The following is a 21,922-nucleotide window of genomic DNA, read 5'->3' on the forward strand; positions in this document are numbered from 1 at the left end:
CTACAGTCTAGGAGCCCCTGGAAAACAATGTCTTAGACAATCCACCTATGGATAGGATAGCCTTTCTGGAAGTCCAGGTTTCCAGCAGAGAAGTGCCAGCACACTACTGGGGCAAAATAATATGAGTTTGGATGCATTGAAGAGGGTAAGAGGAACAGTCTGACTTTACTTGCATCACTCCTTCCCCAAGGTGGAAGAGCTCAGTGCCAAAAGAGATCTTCTTAGCTCATGATTTCCCCCACAAAGGAAAGTCAGAGTCTGTGAGTAATCATCTACCTTCACTAGCTATGCAAACTCCTACCAAAGAAGCCCATTTCTTTCTCACCCCATCCAAAGTATTGAGTCCTGAGCTCCATGACTGGGGAATGAGAAGAAGCTAAGACAGTGGCAGACAGGACTCTCAAATGGGCATTATGGGACATAGATCCTACTAAATGTGTTGTGGACTCCAACAGAAAGTGTGCCCATGAGCCACTGGGGATGCCCTGCCAGTGGATCGCCCCAACTAACCCAGAGGCAATCCCAGCATTCCACACACAGACCCCCATACACACCCTACTATGGTAGGCTCCCTCTATGTACTTCCAGTGGCAAGAATGAGCATTAGCAAACAGCTAGTGAGCACAGGCAGAAAGCTAGACCAAAACTGTGGGTCAGAAAGAAACTGCAAACTTCAACTTAAGCCACATCCTTCAGAAAGCAAAAGAGAGGCTGTCAGCACTTGGCCTACTGCATTGAGGGTCAAAATGAGGCATAGAAGCTTAAGAATCCTTCCACAACAGGGTGTAAGATGTGTGGAGTAGGCATATACATAGGTCTTAGAAAGCCTCAGAATCCCTAGCAGGGCTGACAGAAGACATTTCTGTCCTGAACTAAGTTGGTAAAGACTAGAGGAGGTTATAGCTACTTCAAATGCAAAGACAGTAACACAAGACTTCAAGGAACATAAAAATATCAGGGAAACATGACACCACCAAAGGTTCTCAATAATCTTCCAGTAATCAATCCCAAAGACATGGAGATCTGTGATTTAGCAAACAAAGAATTCAAAATATCTGGTTTAAGGAAGCTAAATGAGCTATAAGAAAACACAGAAATAGTTCAGTGAAATCAGAAAAACAAAATGAGAAATTCAATGAAGAGATAGAAATCATAAAAAAGAACCAAATTCTAGAGTTGAAGAATATAATGAGTGAAATGAAAACTGTGATGCATCAACAACAGAATGGATCAAGAAGAAAGAATCTGTTGAACTTAACAGATATATTCAGAATATTTCATCTTAAAACATCAGAATACACATTCTTTTCAAGTGCACATGGAACATTCACCAGAATAGATCATATATCAGGTCACAAAACAAGCTTCAACAAATACAAAAAGATTGAAGTCAAACCACGCACCTTTTCCAACCACAACACTGTGAAACTAGAAGTCAATCACAAGAGAAAATTTGGGAAGACCACAAATACATGGAGGTTAAACAACATGCTACTAAACAATGAACGGGTCAACCTGGAAATCAAAGAAGAAATTTTAAAAAATACATGGAAACAAATGAAAATGAAAACACAGAGGTCCAAAACCTTTGAGATGTAGTAAAAGCAGTCCTAAGAAGGAACTATATAGCAATAGATGCCTACCTTAAGAAGCAAGGAAAATCTCAAATAAACAATCTAACCTTACACCTAAAGGAGCCAGAAAAAAAATAACAAAGCATAAAGCCGGCAGAAGGAAGGAAATAATAAAGATTAGAGCAGAAATAAATGATAATAGAAACTAAAAAATAGAACAGATCAATGAAACCAGGAACTGGTTCTTTGAAAGGAGAGAGGAGAAATAACAATGAACACCATAGAAATACAAACAATTGGGGCGCCTGGGTGGCTCAGGTGGTTAAGCAACTGCCTTCTGCTCAGGTCACGATCCCACGGTCCTGGGATCAAGCCCCGCATCAGCCTGCTTCTCCCTCTCCCTCTGCTGCTCCCACTGCTTGTGCTCTCCTGCTCTCTCTCTGTCAAATAAATAAATAAAATCTTTTAAAAAAAAAAGAAGTACAAACGATTATAACAGAATATTATGAAAAACTATATGCCAACAAATTGGACAACCTAGAAGAAATGGATAAATTCCTAGAAACATAAACTACCAAAACCACAAGAAGAAATAGAAAACTTAAATAGACTGATAACCAGCAAAGAAATTGAATCAGTAATCAAAAAACTGCCAGCAGGGCGCCTAGGTGGCTCAGATGGTTAAGCATCTGCCTTCGGCTCAGGTCAGGATCCCAGAGTCCTGGGACTGGGTCCCGCATCTGGCTCCCTGCTCCTTGGGAGCCTGCTTCTCCCTCTGCCTCTCTCTCTCTCTCTCTCTCTCTCATGAATAAATAAATAAAATCTTTTTTTAAAAAAGAAGATAAAAAAAAGACAGCACAAGAAAAAAAGGATGTTTATATATATGTATACATTGTGTGTGTGTATATATATATATGTACAATTTAATATTCAGCTACAAGAAAGAAGGAAATCCTGCCATTTGTGACAACATGGATGGATCTTGAAGGCATTATGTTAAGTGAAGTAAGTCTGACAGAGAAAGACAAATACTTTATGATGTCACTTATATGTGGATTCTAAAATAGCCAAACCCATAAAAACAAAGGGGTGGTGGCCAGGAGCTAGGGAAGGAGGGGGAATGGAGATCTCTCTAATATACTTTGAATGTGTGCAATTTATTGTACACAAATATTACCTCAATGAAATTGTTTTTTAAAAATAGTATGGAAAGATCATCTTTATTCAGTTAAAGGGAGGATAAAGACTTACCTGGATTTGAAACAATAAGCATCTTACAGTCAGGACTATGTTGGACTATGGTAGGAATGATTGATTTCATGATGTTTACATTACGTTGGACCAGGGCAAGGCGACTTTCTCCCTCCTGTTGGCGTGCACCTGCTGTGACAATAACTAATTTGGAGTTTGCAGATACTATGTAATCTAAAAAGAAACAGAAGGCAATACTTGGATCAAGAATGCCATAATTAGGGACACCTGGGTGGCTCAGTCGGTTAAGCGGCTGCCTTCGGCCCGGGTCATGATCCCAGGGTCCTGGGATCGAGTCCCACATCAGGCTCCTTGCTCAGCAGGGAGCCTGCTTCTCCCTCTCTCTCCCTCTGCTTGTGCTCTCTCTGTCAAATAAATAAAATCTTAAAAAAAAAGAATTCCATAATTACTGTGCTTTACTTCTTTAAAAGTCTATTGTATGACCTTGGTATTAAAGTACTCATCTATCAGCATGCCTGGGTGGCTCAGTCATTAAGTGTCTGCCTTCGGCTCAGGTCATGATCCCAGGGTGCTGGGATCGAGTCCCACAGGCTCCCGAGGGAGCCTGCTTCTCCCTCTATCAGTCCCCCTGCTGTGTTCCCTCTCTCACTATGTCTCTGTCAAATAAATGAATAAAATCTTTAAAAAAATAATAATAAAGTACTCATCTATCATAAATAAATAAATAAGGTACACATTTACCTTCATGTCTGGCATTTGCAGATAAACAGACTTTCCATGTAGTAATGTTACACTGCATAAGCTGAAGGAGGCCTTGTTACTATAACTTACCAGTTTTCACATTTTTTTCAAATAATAACATATCGTACCATCCCTTTTAGCCCACATTCTCATTTCTTATTAATACCTGAGGCAATGCAAGTCAGCTCTCTCTGGCTTCTTAGAAACACCTTATGAAGCTTAAAACTCTGAGAATTTATGTCTGTTTCAAGATTCTAAGAATGAGCATGTATATTTACTTCTAACTATTATAAGGGACTAGATTTGAGATCACAAAGAAGTTCTTGATCCTCACAAGAAGGTAAACTACTTTCTAAATCTGATGACCAGTCATAAAACTGTTTTACCTATTAAATCCAATGATAATATGATATGATGCTCACTATCCTGTACTGGACTTTTAAAAAAAGCATTAAATACATGGAAGTTATTTTCCATATGGATGTCAAAAATTAAACTAAGATTTCCTATATATCTCATCTCTATTTTTAAAAAAATTTATTTTATGCTCTTCTCTGTTTATTTATTTATTTTTGGAATCTCTACACCCAACATGGGGCTTGAACTCACTACCCTGAGGTCAAGAGTTGCATGCTCTTCAAACTGAGCCAACCAGGTGCTCCCATGCCCTTTTAAAAAAGGAAATCCACTTAATTTTAAAGACATTGTATCTCCATTTATGGTCATTTCATATCTCTCTAATCCAAAAGAGGAGATAATTTATAAACCATAAACATTTTAATGTTTTCCCTGCCTCGGTAAAGATTTTAACTAGAAAGATAAACTTAGAAAGAAGGCATTTCTGGGTGCCTGGGTGGCTCATTTGGTTAAGTGACTGCCTTCGGCTCAGGTCGTGATCCCGGAGTCCTGGGATCCAGCCCCACATCAGGCTCCCTGTTCAGCGGGGAGCCTGCTTCTCCCTCTGACCCTCTCCCCTCTCATGCTGTTTCTCTCTCGCTTGCTCTCTAATAAATAAATAAATAAAATCTTAAAAAAAAAAAGAAAGATGGCATTTCTTTGACATGTTTCACATTATCTAGAAAATTATCTCTCCTTTGTATCAAAAGACCTATATAGGAGGAAGTTCTTTTCTCTCTGCACACAGTCGACTCATGCTTGTTCAAAGACCTTGCTTAATGTTCACCTTCCTTAAAGTCTTATCTAACCATAGAAGTCCAAAGTAATCTCTTAATCTCTCTGTTTCTTCATCCCTCTATCTCTCCCTACTACCCCCTCAACTTTTAGAGAATGAGCAAAAATCCTTGTGACTTCTTCAGAGTCATCTCTCCACAGTTCAGATTATTTGAAATATTATGATGTTCAACAAATATAATTAAACTGTCTACCAAAGTAAAATATCAAGTCTTTTCATAATCTGCCTCCAAATTATTTTACTAGCTTTGTGTCTTAATTTTATGTCAGATTTTCCAGGTGCCCTGATTCTGTTAATGCCATCATCTCCTCACCTGTTATTTTCTGTTCTAAATATAACTCAATCCTCCAAGAGACAGCAAACCATAATGGTCTGGAGCAAAGACTCTTAAGGTCCAACTGCCTATACCCTGACTCTGCCATTTCTTAGCTGTGTGACCCGGACAAGTATTTTGCCTGCTCCTCTGACCCTTAGATCCTCATCTGCCAGACTGAGCTAATATAGTTTTTCTTTTATATGGTTCTTAAGAAAATGATTCAGTGAGTTAATAGACAAAAATTACTCAGAACAGTGCCTAGTATATATTAAATATTCAATAAATGTCAGCAATTATTGTTATTATTATATTAGCCAAGTACTTCTTCAAATACCAATTTCCCCACTAGGCATCTTCTAATCATATCATTCATAAATACCACTCTTGACTGAATTTTTTTTAAAGTGTTCAAGCAGCCAATTCATTTATTTAATTTTTTTAAGATTTTATTCATTTGACAGAGAGAGCACAAGCAGAGGGAGAAAGAGGGAGAAGCAAGCTCCCTGCTGAGCAAGGAGCCCGATGTGGGACTCGATCCCAGGACCCTGGGATCATGACCCGAGCCAAAGCAGCTGCTTAACCGACTGAGCCACCCAGGTGTCCCCACTCTTGACTGAATTTTTACAGCATTTACTGCCTATAATTCTCATACAGTCTTTATATATGGTTCCTTGTGTTATCTTTCCATGTTTATGTTGTACTTACATTCCTAACTTGATCATAAGTTCCATCAGGTTCTGATTTCATAGTCCTCCCTTTGTTTGACAAATACTTTTAGCACCTTCTGTGTTCCCAGCACTTGGGCTCTGTGTTAACTATGGTACATATGAGGCAATTAAAAACATCTTGGATAATCAATAATGTTCCATTGATCTTCACCATTAGAACTCACTAAATGTATTTTCAAAACACTCTATTGTGTATTACATCATTCATATAGAATGTTTAAGAAATATATGTTCAATTTTAAAAATATTAAAGTTAATGACTCCATAAAAATCACACAAATTAGTAGAACATCACCAATATCTTGGAAACCTCTGTGTACCTCTAATAGGTTGCATCTCTATCTTTCATACTCAGAGGTTACCAACCATTCTTCAGAGTTGTTAAAATCACACACACAAAAAGTTGTACCCTCTATGCATATTTAAGCAACATATTCAGTGTCACCTATTTTTGAATCATAAGGTACATATTACTTTAGCTAAATATCATATAACTGATATTTATCCATGTTAACTGTGTCTCTGTAGTTCATTCACTTTCACTGTTGCATAATATCACACTGCATAATATATATAACTTAGTATTGGTATTCAGTGAATTGTTTCTAGTTTGGGGCTATTACAATCACATCACTATACATTCTTGTACCTAGTGTATCTAGTGCACATGTGCACAAATTTCTTTTGGGAATATACCTAGGGATGCAATTTCTGGGTTGTGGGATATGTTCATGTTCAACTTCACCAGGTAATTGACAAACTTTTTTTTTGTGTGTGAGAGAAAAAGAGAGAAAGAGCAGGGGGAGGGGCAGAGGGAGAAGCAGGCTCCTCACTGAGCAAGGAGCCAGATGTGGGGCTCGATCTGAGGACCCCAGGATCATGACCTGACCCAAAGGCAGACGCTTACTATAGTGAACCGACCAGGTGCCCTATTGACAAACTTTTTTTTAAAAAGTGGTTTTATGGGGTGCCTGGGAGGCTCAGTCGTTAAGCGCCTGCCTTCGGCTCAGGTCATGATCCCAGCGTCCTGGGATCGAACCCCGTATTGGGCTTCCCTGCTTGACAGAAGCCTGCTTCTCCCTCTCCCACTCCCCCTGCTTGTGTTCCCTCCCTCTCTCTCTCTCTCTCTCTCTCACATAAATAAATAAAATTTTTAAAAAAAAAAGTGGTTTTAGTCTCATACATTCCTACATGTCATGCGTGAGTGTACCTATTGTTCTACATCCTTTCCCCTTTCCCCTTTTACCTACACAATTTTACCAATCTACTGGCTGTGTAATGTTATATTGATATGCCTTTTATTTTCCTTTCCTTGATTACTAATGAGATTGTCTTTTCATATATTTATAGGCCATTTGAGTTTCTTCTTTTGTGAAATGTTCAAGCCTTTTCCCATTTTTCTACTGGGTTATATATATTTATCTTATTTTTATTTTTTAAAGATTTATTAATTTGAGAGAGAGAGAGAAAGCATGAGGAGGGGCTTATTTATTATGCAAGTATTTTTACTCTAAACACTATTCTTTTGTCAATTATTCATGTTGCAAATATCTTCTCTTAGTTTATGGCTTTCTCTTCACTCTTTTACAGGGTCTTTTTTATGAACACAAATTCTAGCTTTATATTCTTTCTTTTACTGTTCGTGCTTTTTGTGTCTTTGTGTTTAAGAAATTCTTCCCTAAAAAAGAGAAAGAAAAAGAAAAATTCTTCCCTATCTGAGATGCCTGGGTGGCACAGTCAGTTAAGTGGCTGACTCTTGGTTTCAGCTCAGATGGTGATCTAAGGATCATGGGGCTGAGCCCCACGCTGGGCTCCCTGCTCAACGTGCAGTCTGCTTAAGACTCTCTCCCTGTGCTCCTCCCCTGCTCATTCTCTCTCTCTCTCTCTCAAATAAATAAATAATTTCTTTTAAAAAAAGAAATTCTTCCCTACCCTGAGGTCATAAAGATATTCTATATTATCTTCTCAACAGAAGATTTGAAGTTTTACCTTTCACATTTTGACCTTTAACAAACCTGGAATTAATTTGTATGTGTGTTATCAGATAAGGGTTCAATTTTACTCCTTTCCATAAAAATAACCATTTCCATAACAAAAAACTTTGTAAGTCCATACATTTCCCATTGATCTACAATATGATCAGTGTTATATAATAATCTTTGTCTGTCTCTGCACTTAATTTGTGTAGCTTTATAAAGTCTTGATATCTGGTAAAGCCAAGTTCTCACCACCTTGTTCTTTTTTTTTTTTTTTTTTCAAGAGTATCTTGTTAAGGGGGCGCCTGGGTGGCTTAGTCGGTTAAGCATCTGCCTTCGGCTCAGGTCATGATCCCGACGTCCCGGGATCGAGTCACACATGGAGCTCCTTGCTCAGCAGGGAGGCTGCTTCTCCCTCTGCCCCTCCCCCTGCTCGTGCTTTCTCTCTCAAATAAACAAATAAAATATTTTTTAAAAAATAATATTTTGTTGACTGGGCAGCCCAGGCCATCACCATGGTGAAGCTGAGCAAAGAGGCCAAGCAAACAGATGCCACGGAAGCTCTTCAAGGATGGCCAATATGCCATCCACTGTGACTTTAGTCCTCTCATGATTTACCAGGGATTTTAGAGGTTTGCCTGCCTGAACCAACTGTTTTGAACCTACTTTGGGAATAAAGGACTATTTGGTTATCTGGATTTGGAAGCAATCAATAGGCAGGAACAACATGAAAGGCACGCACGCTAGCTGGGATAAGAGATGAGACATCACTCAGACATTCAACCGTTGGAGGGAACAGGCTTCTTACCACACAGATGCATCTGTGGAACCTCTACTGAATTATTGATGATAGACTGCATCAAAATAAGTGTTTTTAATAATCTTATAAAAAATGTCTATTTTTGGACCTTTGAATTTCTAAATGAATTTTAGAATGAATTTAGTATGTATAACAACAAAGAACTTTTTGAGCTTTTGACTATGGCTGCATATCATCTATAATCATGAAGAATGGACATCTTACAATAGAGACTTACATGAGACCTGTATATGCAAGATCTATTTATTTATGTATTTAATATTATTCAATGAGGTTGTATCCTTTTCTGAATAAAAGCTCTATAGATATCTTTTTAGATTTATTCCCACATACTTCCTATTTTTGATAATGTAAATAATAGCTTTAAATTCTTTTGCTTGTTTTTGACATATATAAGGACAATGAATTTTTTATTAATAACTTTATGTCGGGTGCCTGGGTGGCTCAGTTGGTTAAGCGACTACCTTTCGCTCAGGTCATGATCCTGGAGTCCCGGGATCGAGTCCCATATCGGGCTCTCCACTCAGCGGGGAGTTTGCTTCTCCTTCTGCCACTCCCCCCTCCTGTGCTCTCTCTCTCTCTCAAATAAATAAAATCTTTAAAAAAATAAGTTTATGTCCAGGATACTCACTAAACTGTTATTTCTATATGTTGTCTCTTTTCTTGTTTTTTTCCTTTAACTTCTTTTTGATTCACCAGGTATGTTTTTCTAACTTCTTTCCTTTTGCTAATTTAGAGGTTACACTGTTTCTATTCTTTTAAAGGTTGTTATAGAAGTTACAATATGCATATTTAAGTTATCAAAGTCCAAAGATAATCACCTTTCCATCTTTCCTAATGACTGAGGAACTTAGAACACTTTCATTCCCCACTACCACATTTCACACCCAGATTTATATGCTATATTTTTAAATTTTTTAATCCCACATTAGTCTCATACAATTTATATTTATTTAGATTTGTCCTCATTTTTACCATTTTCTGTGCTCTTCATATGTTTTTTTTTTTGCATCTCAGACCTTGTATCTAAGATCACTTTTCTTTTGCCTTATGTATTTTTGCATTTTAATTTTAATTTTTTTAATTTTTAATTTTTTTTAAGATTTTATTTATTTGACAGAGAGAGAGAGAGAGCACAAGTAGGCAGAGAGGCAGGCAGAGGGAGAGGGAGAAGCAGGCTCCCCGCTGAGCAGGGAGCCCAATGTGAGACTCAATCCCAGGACCCTGGGATCATGACCTGAGCTGAAGACAGATGCTTAACCCACTGAGCCACTAGGCACCTCTTAATTTTTAATTTTAAAAAAATTTTTATTTAAGCTCAATTTAATTAACATATACTGTGTTATTAGTTTCAGAGGTAGAATCCAATGACTCATCAGTTGCATACAACACCCAGTGCTCATTACTTCAAGTGCCCTCTTTTATGCCCATCACCCAATTACCCCATCCCCCCACCCACCTCCCCTCCAGCAACCCTCAGTTTGTTTTCCACAGTTACAAGTCTCTTATAGTTTGCCTCCCTGTTTTCATCTGATTTTATTTTTCCTTCCTTTCCCCTATGTTCATCTGTTTTGTTTCTTAAATCCCACATGAGTAAAATCATACGGTATTTGTTTTTCTCTGACTGACTTATTTTGCTTAGCATAATACCCTCTAGTTCCATCTACATCATTGCAAATGACAAAATTTCATTCTTTTTGATGCCTGAGTAATATTCATATATATATATATGATATAGGATATATATATCACATCTTCTGTATCCATTCATCTATCAATGGACATTTGGGCTCTTTCCATATTTTGGCTTTGCATTTTTATTAGTGAGGGTCTGATGGTAACTTAGTCTGTCTGAAAATATTTGTATTATAACCTTATTCTTGAAAGATATTTTTGCTGGATAGAGATTCTGGATTGACATTTACTCTCTCTCAGCACATTAAAGATAACATTTCATTGTATTCTGGTTTCAGGGTGTTGTTAATAATAAGTCAGTTATTCTTTCCTTTTTCTATAATTTATCTAGTGACAACTTTTTCTTCTCTTTGCCTTTAGTGTTCTCTGATTTCACAAGAATGTGTCTAGATAGGGATTTTGTATTTATCCTTGAGATTATTTGGCTTGAGTGTGTGGGTTATTTTTCATTAGTTTTCAAAAATGCTCAATTATAAATCTTCAAATATTTCCTCTTCCCCATTCACTTTTCTAATTAGATGTACATGACATTTTATCACTTTATCCTCTATGATTCTTAGCCTGTCCTATTTTCTACATCTTCCTACCTTCTTTGTAATTGCCTTAGATTCATCATTTCTCTCTTCAAGGTGTCTGCTCTATTATTACATCCATTAACTGAGGTTTTTTTTCACTCTATTTCATATTTAGAAGTTATATTTGGCTATTTTACTTTTCTTTTTTTAAGATTTTATTTATTTATTTATTTATTTATTTATTTATTTGAGAGAGGGGGAGGGAGAGAGTTGGGGGGAGAGGCAGAGGGAGAGAATCACAAGCAGATTCTGCACTGAGCACAGAGCCGAACACTGGGCTCAATCCCACGACCCTGAGATCATGACCTGAGCCGAAATCAAGGGTTGGATACTTAAATGACCGAGCCACCCAGGCACGCCTATATTTGGCTATTTTAAAAATATGTTTTTTTAAAAATAATTTCCTGTCTCATACTGATATTTTCAAGTTTGTCCTTTATTTCTTTAAGTGGAATAATTATAGTTAATTTCTAACTGTGTTTCATAATTTCAACAACTGAAGTCTATGGTGGCCTTTTCTGTTATCTCTGCTGGTTCTTGCTTATGCATTTTCTTGGTAGATTTAATTATTCCTACTATGAGATGTTCATTTTTTTGGAATTGTATTTGTGGAATTTCTTTGAGGACTAAAATAAAGTGGGTTTCTTCCAGAGACTATCTTAAGTCTTTTTTTAAAAAGATGTATTTATTTATTTGAAAGAGAGAGAGAACGTGGGGGGGAGGGGCAGAGGGAGAGAACCTTCAAGCAGACTCCCCACTGAATGCAGAGCCTGACGTGAGGCTTGATCCACTGACCCATGAGATCCTGAACTGAGCAGAAACCAAGAGTCAGACACTTAACCAACTAAACCACCCAGGTGCCCCAAAACTATCTTAAGTCTTAAGACTGCTTGAGATTTTTTTGGAATTCATATAAGGGCCAGCTTGTGGCTACAAATTCTTGGCCACCATTTCCCTCCTTTACTCAAGCAGCTGAGACACTTGATTTTATTGTCAGTCCCCAGACGTAGGGAGAAACAAATTGCTTCTAGGTCATCTTTATATTAAGGAATTGGCAAGTGAGGGCCAGTAAGCCACATCCGGCTCATCACCTGTTTTAGTAAATAAAATCTCATTGGAACATAGCCACACCCATTTACATATTGTTGATCACTGCTTTAGAATTACAACAGAGTTGAGTAGTTTTGACAGAGACCATATAGCCCACAAAGCCTAAAATATTTACCATCTGACCCTTTACAAAAAAGAGTTTACTAACCCCTGGTATAGTCCACTGGGGTTCCAGCTTTATGGAGTTAACTCCTATAGAACTCCCCAAATTAAGCTGTCTCCAGTCTCCTAAATCCTGTGAGGCAGTGGAAACCAAAACTGAAGTTCACTAAGTTTGACTAATACTAGCTAATGAAAACTAGCTACAACGCTCTGCTTAACTAATTTCCTGACTACATTCAATGCCTATTCTGAAAATGTCTATATTAAAAGCATATCAATTCTTTAAGGATTGATAACTTCTTCCTTTCATATTTTATGCAGAAGTTTTGTTATTTACAGCAAAAAGATTGGTCCAGGTATCTATTCTGCCACATTACTAGAAAGTAAAGGCTGAATGATTTTTAAAAGTATTTTAATACAGTAGAAGCTCTTTTAACCTGACTCCTCTGAATTGATTCGGTAAATTAACTGATATAAAACATAATGATATCTAAGGCAACTGAATACTCTCAATTAGTAGACTTTCATATGGGAGGTCTATGTAATTCTGCTCATTGGTTGTTGCATATCAAGAATTAGTCATGTTTATATCCAAATGTATTTATGCCAATTATATCTATTAGTTATATAATATGACATAAGTCACTAAAATACAAGTGTAAAAGAAATGCATAAAGATAACCAGTATATTCAGGATTGAGACATGAACAGATGTAACACAGAACATATCAACTAAATTAGTAATACGTTTTATTTTTTTTTTTTTTTTGCTGGGTGTTGGATACATTGATGTTTATTATACTTAAACTCTTTTTCTATGTCAAGCATTTCATAATTAATTTTTTAATGATTATTTCTTTTTTTAAGATTTTATTTATTTATTTGAGAAAGAGACAAAGAGAGCATGAGCAGGGGGAGGGACAGAGGAAGAGGGAGAAGCAGACTCCCCACTGAGTGAGGAGCCCAACGTGGGACTCAATCCCAGGACTCTGAGATCATGACCTGAACCGAAATCAGAAGCTTAACCGACTGAGCCACCCAGGCGCCCCTATAGTCCCCCTGCTTGTGCTCTCTCTCTCTCAAATAAATAAAATCTTTTTTAAAAATGATTAAAAAAATAAAAATTAACCTTTTAAACTGTATGTCCTAATGAGAGTGGTGCTATTTTTAATTTTATATTTATGAATACCAGTTTGGTAAAATTCATTACTCTCTTTTAAAGCTCTGAAAAGAACTCTTTAAAATTAACCTAGGGACACCTGGGTGGCTCGGTTGTTAGGTGTCTGCCTTCGGCTCGGGTCATGATCCCAGGGTCCTGGGATCGAGCCCCACGTTGGGCTCCCTGTTCAGCGGGAGGCCTGCTTCTCCCTCTCCCACTCCCCCTGCCTGTGCTCCCTCTCTCACTGTGTCTCTCTCTGTCAAATAAATAAAATATTTTTAAAATAATTAATTAATTAAAATTAACCTTTTCCAGAGGTAATCTTTGAAGTATTAAAGAAAAGACTGCCATGCTGAAGATCCATCATTTCTCCCTTCAGTTTGTCCACTGCAACATCAATGAGGGCGAGTTCATCTGCCAAATCCTAAAATACATGAAAGTTTTGAATAACATGTTCTGAAGAATGTTCCTACTTCAGTTTTAGAAAAATAAGAAAAATTCATGTATGGCTACTTTATAACCAAAGTATAGTTATATTTTAATAGAAAAATAATATAAAAGTGATAGTTGGTGAATGTGCCTAGAGTGACCAGAAGTCAAGGTAAGCAACAGAATGTAGCAAAAATTACTAATTGCTTTGCCTTCATATAATTATTCGATTTTTTAGAAGTGGCTTTTTTTCCACTTCAGATACTAATTTAAAAATGATGAAAAGCTACTAAGTTCTTTCAATGGATTTTATTACATTTAACCTTTATGCCTAATTTCTGAATTGGCTGAAGTTGTTTTTGGTATGCATCCTTGTGGCCAAAATAGAAAGGTGGCCTGCTGTGAGAACCCATTTCAGGCACAGTACATTTAACATTGGATCTCCAACCTAGGGGTAGATGGGCATATAACCAGACCATAGCTCCCAGTCAGCCACACAATCATGAGGGTAAACAACAGATACACTTAACAACCATTCTGTTTTTTACCTTTAGTACCATATTCAATAAATTTAATGAGATATTCAATACTTGATTATAAAATAGGCTTTGTGTTTCATGGTTTTGCCCAACTGTAAGCTAATGTAGTTCTGAACATATTTAAGGTAGGCTAGGCTAAGCTATGATTAAATACATTTATTATTAAATACATTAATAATTACATCTTAAATACATTTTCAACTTAGGATATTTTCAACTTATGATGAGTTTATTGGGATGTAACATCATCATAAATGCAGGAAAATCTGTATAGTCTCTTTTTTGCTTACTCTAATTTGAATTGAGTTTACCAAATGAAACAGAATACAGAACTATATAGAAGGAGTGTTTTCCCTCAGATTCCAGTGGCCAGATTCTAAAGATGAGAAGTAAGGGAAAGGGATCAAAGTCCTTACTTGCTACCATTTTTTCTCAGATCAGATACCATCTGACCTTTCTGGAAAACTGTAGATTCTAAAATGTACTAAATTATGCGTTATATATCAGGAATATGAGGAAGATAAGGAGTTTCACCCAGAAGGATCACATATCACTTCTAAGCTAACTGATAAGAAAACCAGATCATGTTTATGGATCCATTTTTATATTAGTCTATGTATCTGTCTGGGTCTGAACAGGAGAACAGAAACCACTCTAAGCATTTCAACAGAAGGTATTTAATATAGGGAACTGGTTAGACAGCTGTTGGAGGCCTGAAAGGACAAAAAGGGAACATTTGAGGTAACCCAGATATAGAAATCACAGTTTGAAGCCACTACCCCTAAGACTGAGGGAACAAAGAGAGAGACTAAAAGAGGTGCTTATGGAGCCAGGCTGAGACCTCTGTAAGAAGCAAAACCTGGCTGCTACTGATACCACTGAAGGGGCAAAATGAGGCTGGGAGCTCCAAAAGAAACTGGAAGCTAGAACCAACAGCTACCACTGAAGCAAAGGGCTGCAGCTGAGACGAAAGTGACCAAAACAAGCAAACAGAAAGGAGGTCATTTCTCCACTCCTGCATTCCAACTTCCCTCTAGTGCTCCCTATTGGCAGAACCTAACAAGATGCCAACTGATAAAGGAGAAAAAGATTATGCAGAGATCGAGCACCAGCACCACAGAATACAGAAAGTTGGATTTGAAGCTGAATGACAATAATAGCCAACACAGCCTGCTTTTTAAATTATATTTCCAACTTGAATTATGTCTCTTCTTTTTTTGTTAAAGATTTTATTTATTTATTCATGAGAGACAGAGGCAGAGGGAGAAGCAGGCTCCCCGCGGAGCAGAGAGCCCGATGTCGACTCGATCCCAGGACCCTGGGATCATGCCCTGAGCTGCAGGTAGATGCTTAACCGACTGAGCCACCCAGGCGTCCCGGATTATATGTCTTCTTAACAAGTTACCAGACAATTCTCTTTTCAAGGGAATCTTCCCAGCTGTTTGTTTTTGTTTTTTTTTTAAATTTTATTTATTTGACAAAGAGAGAGAGCACAAGCAGGGTGGATGGCAGGCTGAGGGAGAGAGAGAAGCGGCTCCATGCTGAGCAGAGAGTCCGATGTGGGACTCGATCCCTGGACCCCGGGATCATGACCCAAGCCAAAGGCAGATGCTCAATGGCCTGAGCCACCCACGCATCCCCCAGCTCTGTTTGTCTTGACTGCCAAAGACAGAACTCATATAATCCCAGAAGTTTTTGTTTTCTAAGAATTAACTATATCTAGGAGTCATTTCTCAAAAAGAATTCCAAATAGAGAGCCTAGGTTTATTTAACCTGCCAGAAACTTTTAAGAATAGTTATGAGCGAGGTGCTTAGTTGGCACAGTCAGTTAAGCATCTGACTCTTGGTTTTGGCCCAGGTCGTGATCTCAGGGTCATGGGATCGTGCCCCGCATTGGGCTCCATGTTCAGCATGGAGTCTGCTTAAGACTCTCTCTCCCTCTCCTTCTGCCCTCACCCCACTTTCTCTGTCTCTCAAATAAATAAATAAATAAATAAATCTTAAAAAAAAAAAAAGAAGGGGTGCCTGGGTGGCTCAGTCGTTAAGCATCTGCCTTCGGCTCAGGTCATGATCCTGGCGTCCTGGGATCGAGCCCCACATCGGGCTCCCTGCTTGGCAGGAAGCCTGCTTCTCCCTCTCCCACTCCCCCTGCTTGTGTTCCCTCTCTCGCTGTGTCTCTCACTGTCAAATAAATAAATAAAAAATCTTAAAAAAAATAGTTATGATCATTCCAGGGTCTCTTCTCCAGGGAGTTCTAGAATAACCAAAGTAAGGTAAGAGAAGAGTAAAGTTAAGAGAAAAGAGAATTAAAATTAATCTAAGGAAAATGCTGGGACCACTATATTCTGTACAGCAGAAGGAAGTAGGACATACTGCTATGCTTTAAAGTCCACCTTTCAATGATATATGCAGGTGTTATAGTACTTATTAGAGCCTATATGTTCCTTGAAGTTAATAAACTATATAAATATGCATATTTTAATATCCTTCATCACTTTCCATTTATCCCACAATGCACATCTATGGGAACGGGGTATTTACCAGTTAAATTACTAGGTATTTACTTAGTATTTACTAAGGATTCTAGTAGGAAATAAATGGGCTCCAACAACTGACCTTCTCTCACAACTGGAGTTCTGAAATTTCATTATAATATGCCTTGGAGGAAGCTTTTTTGATTCATCATGCTGAACACTCAATAAATTCTTTAAATTTTTATTTTTAAGTAATCTCCACACCCAATGTGGGGTTCAAACTCACAACCCCAAGATCAAGAGTCACATACTCCACTGACTGAGCCAGCCAGGTGCCCCCTTCAATAAATTCTTTTTTTTTCCCCAATAAATTCTTTATATCTGCAAACTCACGTCCTTCAGTTTTAGACTTTTTCTTTTATCTCTTGAATAATTTTCTTCCCTTTCTTTTTTTTTAAGATTTTATTTATTTGTTTGAGAGAGAGAGAATGAGAGATAGAGAGCATAAGAGGGAAGAGGGTCAGAGGGAGAAGCAGACTTCCCGCTGAGCAGGGAGCTCAATGTGGGACTCGATCCTGGGACTCCAGGATCATGACCTGAGCCGAAGGCAGTCGCTTAACCAACTGAGCCACCCAGGCGCCCCCCTTTCTTTTTTCTTACTGAAATGTCAATGAGTAATGGGACCTCCTGACTGGTCCTCTAATTTCATTTCTTTTCTATATTCCATCTTTGACAATCTGCTTTCTAGCAGCCCAGTGGAAGTCAAAGGGTTCCTGCTTCACTGTCCAACCTGTATACCTTCAACTAATCCTACTGCTTTCAATAAGATGCCTGTCTTTACTGTCCTTAATGTCTTGAGTGCAGGACCTGCCTGATTCAATTTCTCCAAAGAATATACTCCTTCCCCTTGCCTGCTGAGATGTGAGAGGTGGTTTCTTGGTTGAGTAAGGTGCAGAAGAGAATCTGGTGTTTTTCCTTCTGATCATATAAACTTTGAACCAATTTTCCTGTGTTTGTCCCATCCCTTACCACCATTTTGTGAGGCAGTTGGTACTTCTAATTCCTGAGCCTTTCTTGGGGTTCTGGAATTTAATTGGCTTTGCTTCTTCTCACTTTCCTCTGCCAGTTTAAAAAAAAAAATCTAAATAATATAATAAAGCTTTTCAGAACACAACAGGATCTATGTCCAGATTGCCAAGGTTTGAATTTGAACCCCTTCACCTATACTAGCCACTTGACCATGGGCAAGTTACTTAATATCTATGCTTCAGTATTCTCATTTTAAATGGGGACGATAACTGTACCTATCTCCCAAGATTGTTATAAAGATTAAATAATATCTTTAAAACATTTTAAAAAACAAAAGGCTTGGGTTTTTTGCTTATTTGTTTTTTGTTTTAGATTTTATTTGAGAGAGAGATAGTGAGAGAGAGCACAGGCAGGGGGAAGGGCAAAGGGAGAGAAAGAAGCAGACTCCCCAGTGAGCAGGAAGCCTGATGTGGGGCTTAATCCCAGGACCCTGAGATCATGACCTGAGCCAAAAGCAGATACCTAACCGACTGAGCCACCCAGGTGCCCCAAGAAGCAAAAGGCTTGTACATTGAAAACTACAAACGTTGCTGAAACAAATTAAAGAAGATACAAATAAGTGGAAAGACATGGTCATGGATCGGAATACCTAATATTGTTAAGATGTCAACATACCCAAAACCATCTACACATTTAATGCAGACCCCTATGAAATCACAATGACATTTTTTAAAGAAATAGAACAAAATCCATTCTGAAGAATCTTAAAGGACTCCAAATGAACAAAGCAATCTTGGAAAAGAATAAATTTGGAGGTCTCATGCTTCCTGAATTCAAAACTTATTATAAAGCTACATCAAAATAGCATGGTACTGGCATAAAGACATATAGACCAATGGAATAGAGAACCCAGAAATAAACTCTCACATATATGGTCAAATGATTTTTAACAGGAGTGCCAAGGCCATTCAATGGGGGAAAAGAGAGTCTTTTCAATAAATCATACTGGAATAAGTGGATATTTACAAGCAAAAGAACGAAGTTGGACCTATACCTTACACCATATACATAATTAAAAATGGATCAAAGACCTAAATGTAAGACCTAAAACTATATAAAATTCTTAGGAGAAAATATAAGGGAAAAGATTCATGACATTGGACTTGGCAATGATTTTTGGATATGACACCAAAACACATACAACAAAAATAAAAATAGATAAATTGAGCGGTGCCTGGGTGGCTCAGCTGGTTACGCATCTGACTCTTGATTTCAGTTCAGGTCATGATCTCAGGGTCATGAGACTGAGCCCCATGTCAGGGTCTGTGCTGGGCATGAAACCTGCTTAAAATTTCCTCTCTCTGGGTGCCTGGGTGGCTCAGTCGTTAAGCGTCTGCCTTTGGCTCAGGTCATGATCCCAGGGTCCTGGGATCAAGTCCCGCATCGGGCTCCCTGTTCAGCAGGAAGCCTGCTTCTCCCTCTCCCACTCCCCCTGCTTGTGTTCCTGCTCTCACTATCTCTCTGTCAAATAAACAAATAAAATCTTTAAAAAAATTTTTTTCTCTCTCCCTCTGCCCCTCCCACCTCCCTCCCATTCACTTGCTCTCTCTCTTAAAAAATAAATAAATAAATTGAATTACATTAAAATTAAAAATGTCTGGGGCACCTGGGTGGCTCAGTTGGTTAAGCAACCGCCTTCTGCTCAGGTCATGATCCTGGAGTCCCAGGATCGAGTCCCACATTGGGCTCCCTGCTTAGCAGGGAGTCTGCTTCTCCCTCTGACCCTCTCCCCTCTCGTGCTCTCTCTCTCTCATTCTTTCTCTCTCTCAAATAAATAAATAAAATCTTAAAAAAAATAAAAATGTCTGTGCATCAATGAACACAATGAAAAGAAACAGCAGAGTGAAAAGAAAACCACGGAGTGGGAGAAAATACTTGAAAATCACAAATTTGGTAAGAGATCAATATCTAGAATATAAAAAGAACTCCTACAAGTCAACAACAAATAACCCAATTTAAAAAACAGGCAAAGGAGGGGCGCCTGGGTGGCTCAGTTGGTTAAGCAGCTGCCTTCGGCTCAGGTCATGATCCCAGGGTCCTGTGATCGAGCCCCACGTCCGGCTCCCTGCTCAGCGGAGAGCCTGCTTCTCCCTCTCCCTCTGCCTGCCACTCTGCCTGCTTGTGCTGTCTCTCTATCTGTCGAATGAATAAATAAATAAAATCTTTTAAAAAATTAAAAAAAAAATAAAAACAGGCAAAGGAGTGGTGTCTGGGTGGTTCAGTCGCTTAAGTGCTGGACTCCTCATTTCAGCTTAGGTCATGATCTCAAGGTCCTGGGGTCAAGCCCTGCATTGGGCTCTGCACTCAGTGAGGAGTCGGCTTGAGATTCTCTCTCTCCCTCTCTCTCTGCTCCTCCCCACCTCCACCACCCTCCTTCACTCTCCCTCTATCTAAAAGTAAATAAAATCTAAAAAAAAAAAATAGATCCTTGGGGCGCTTGGGTAGCTCAGTTGGTTAAATGTGGCAGACTCTTGATTTCACCTCTGGTCATGATCTCAGGGTCCTGGGATTGATGACAGGCTTCACGCTCAGCAGGGATTCAGCTTGAAGATTTCTCTCCCTCTCCCTCTGCCCCTCCCCTGCTTGCATGCTCTCCCTCTCTAAAATAAATAAACAAATCTTTAAAAAATAAATAAATAAAGGGGCGCCTGGGTGGCTCAGTCGGTTAAGCCTCTGCCTTCAGTTCAGGTCATGATCCCAGGGCCCTGAGATTGAGCCCCAAATCGGGCTCCCTGCTCAGCGGGGAATCTGCTTCTTCCTTTCTCTCTGCCCCTCCCCTCCCCACTCATGCTTGCTCTCTATCTCTCGTGTTCTCTCTTTCGCAAATAAAGTCTTTTAAAATTAATTAATTAAAATTAAAAAAAATTTCTATCTCTCTCTCCCTCTCCCCCTCCACCCCTACATATGTGCTCTCTCTAAATATATATATATATTTATAATATATATATGCAAAGGATTTGAACAGACAATTCTCCAAAGAAGATATACAAATTGTCAACAGGCACATGAAAAGATGCTGTACAAACAGAAAAGAAAATTAAAGGATTTCCATTATTTTATCAAATTTGGTACTTTTATAATGAGCATGTAATACTTTAACAAAAAAAATTTAAGGTTTTTTATTTTTAAGTAATCTCTATACCCATGTGGGACTTGAACTCACAACCTTGAGATCAAAAGTCCCACACTCCTCTGACTGAACCAGCCAGGTGCCCCTAAAAAATTCTTTTTAAGTATAAGTTTCTGGGAAGTATGACTTTCACCTATTACTCTTCCAGGAAGGCAAGGTATGGGATCGTTTAAACAGAATAGTAACAAAACAATGCAATCAATGTGTCTCCTATGAATCAGTTCAAATAGTCTAGCAATGCCGGACACATGGTAAACTCCAAATAAACGTTTGTTAAATTATGTCAAAATCAGATATCTAAGTGAACACATATTTGCTATCAGAAGATTAGCCATACAACCCTGAACTCATCAACATCTACAAGACCTAAAAGTTCTTACTTGATTTTCAGCCACAGGATAGGCTTCTTACTTACCTTCAGCAAGATACAAATAGCACAAGCCATGCCTACAGCACCAGTTCCAACAATGGTGATCTTACTCTGGGAGATTTTATCTTCCTCAATTAGATTCTCAATAAGCTTCTCCTTGACAGTTGACATTTTGAGAACCTGATAGGGATAATGAAATTTTAGTGGAATCAAATTCCCTAAATTGATCACTCTCATAGGTATCAATGTACTAACCACACTGAACATCTAAGGGCTTACCTACTGAGTCTGCAGAATGTTGGAGCCAAGTGTGGTGGGAAAGCAAAAAAAGGGGTGTGGAGAGGTAGAGTAGAACCAGTCTACCTAGGGGTTGGGGCACCAATAAGCTTTTTTATTTCTCCCTGCCCTCAAGCCATCATTTTCACCCCAGTACTAGACACTCACAAATGCTTTGCTTGGCGCAATTTAGTACACACAGCCGGAACACGCAACACACTGCCTTTAAGGAAGATTTAAAAAAAAAAAAAAAAGTTACACCAAAAGGAAACCAACAACGGCAGTTGAGGTGCGAAGCTCGGCGACAGTTACACTCTGGAACCCCAACGCAGGAACGCTCCCACGCACGACTCTTTCGTCAGTACGCAAGCTCCGCCCACCGCTGGCCCAGGCGCAGGCGCATTGGCAGGCAATT

The 21,922-nt window shown here is 38.5% G+C and overlaps 1 protein-coding gene across 4 annotated transcripts in view; it reads right to left on the minus strand.

Annotated features, from left to right (window-relative positions):
• LOC112829190 (L-lactate dehydrogenase C chain) overlaps nucleotides 1–21,823 on the minus strand; it is a 46,526-nt gene extending 24,703 nt beyond the window's left edge. The window contains exons 1-4 of one of the 4 annotated variants that reach the window (XM_025878636.2): nucleotides 21,676–21,823; nucleotides 21,277–21,411; nucleotides 13,507–13,624; nucleotides 2,826–2,957 (exon numbers count right to left, since the gene is read on the minus strand). In XM_025878636.2, the coding sequence (XP_025734421.1) occupies nucleotides 2,826–2,957; nucleotides 13,507–13,624; nucleotides 21,277–21,402 (376 nt within the window). In that variant the 5' untranslated portion in view covers nucleotides 21,403–21,411; nucleotides 21,676–21,823. The other 3 variants (XM_025878634.2, XM_025878635.2, XM_073904920.1) reach the window with 3 other exon arrangements.
• Between the last annotated feature and the right edge of the window lie 99 nt (nucleotides 21,824–21,922).

Source organism: Callorhinus ursinus, unplaced genomic scaffold (assembly GCF_003265705.2).
Source record: "Callorhinus ursinus isolate GAN/ISIS: 27379988/994484 unplaced genomic scaffold, GSC_fseal_2.0 scaffold21, whole genome shotgun sequence".
NCBI lineage: Eukaryota > Metazoa > Chordata > Mammalia > Carnivora > Otariidae > Callorhinus > Callorhinus ursinus.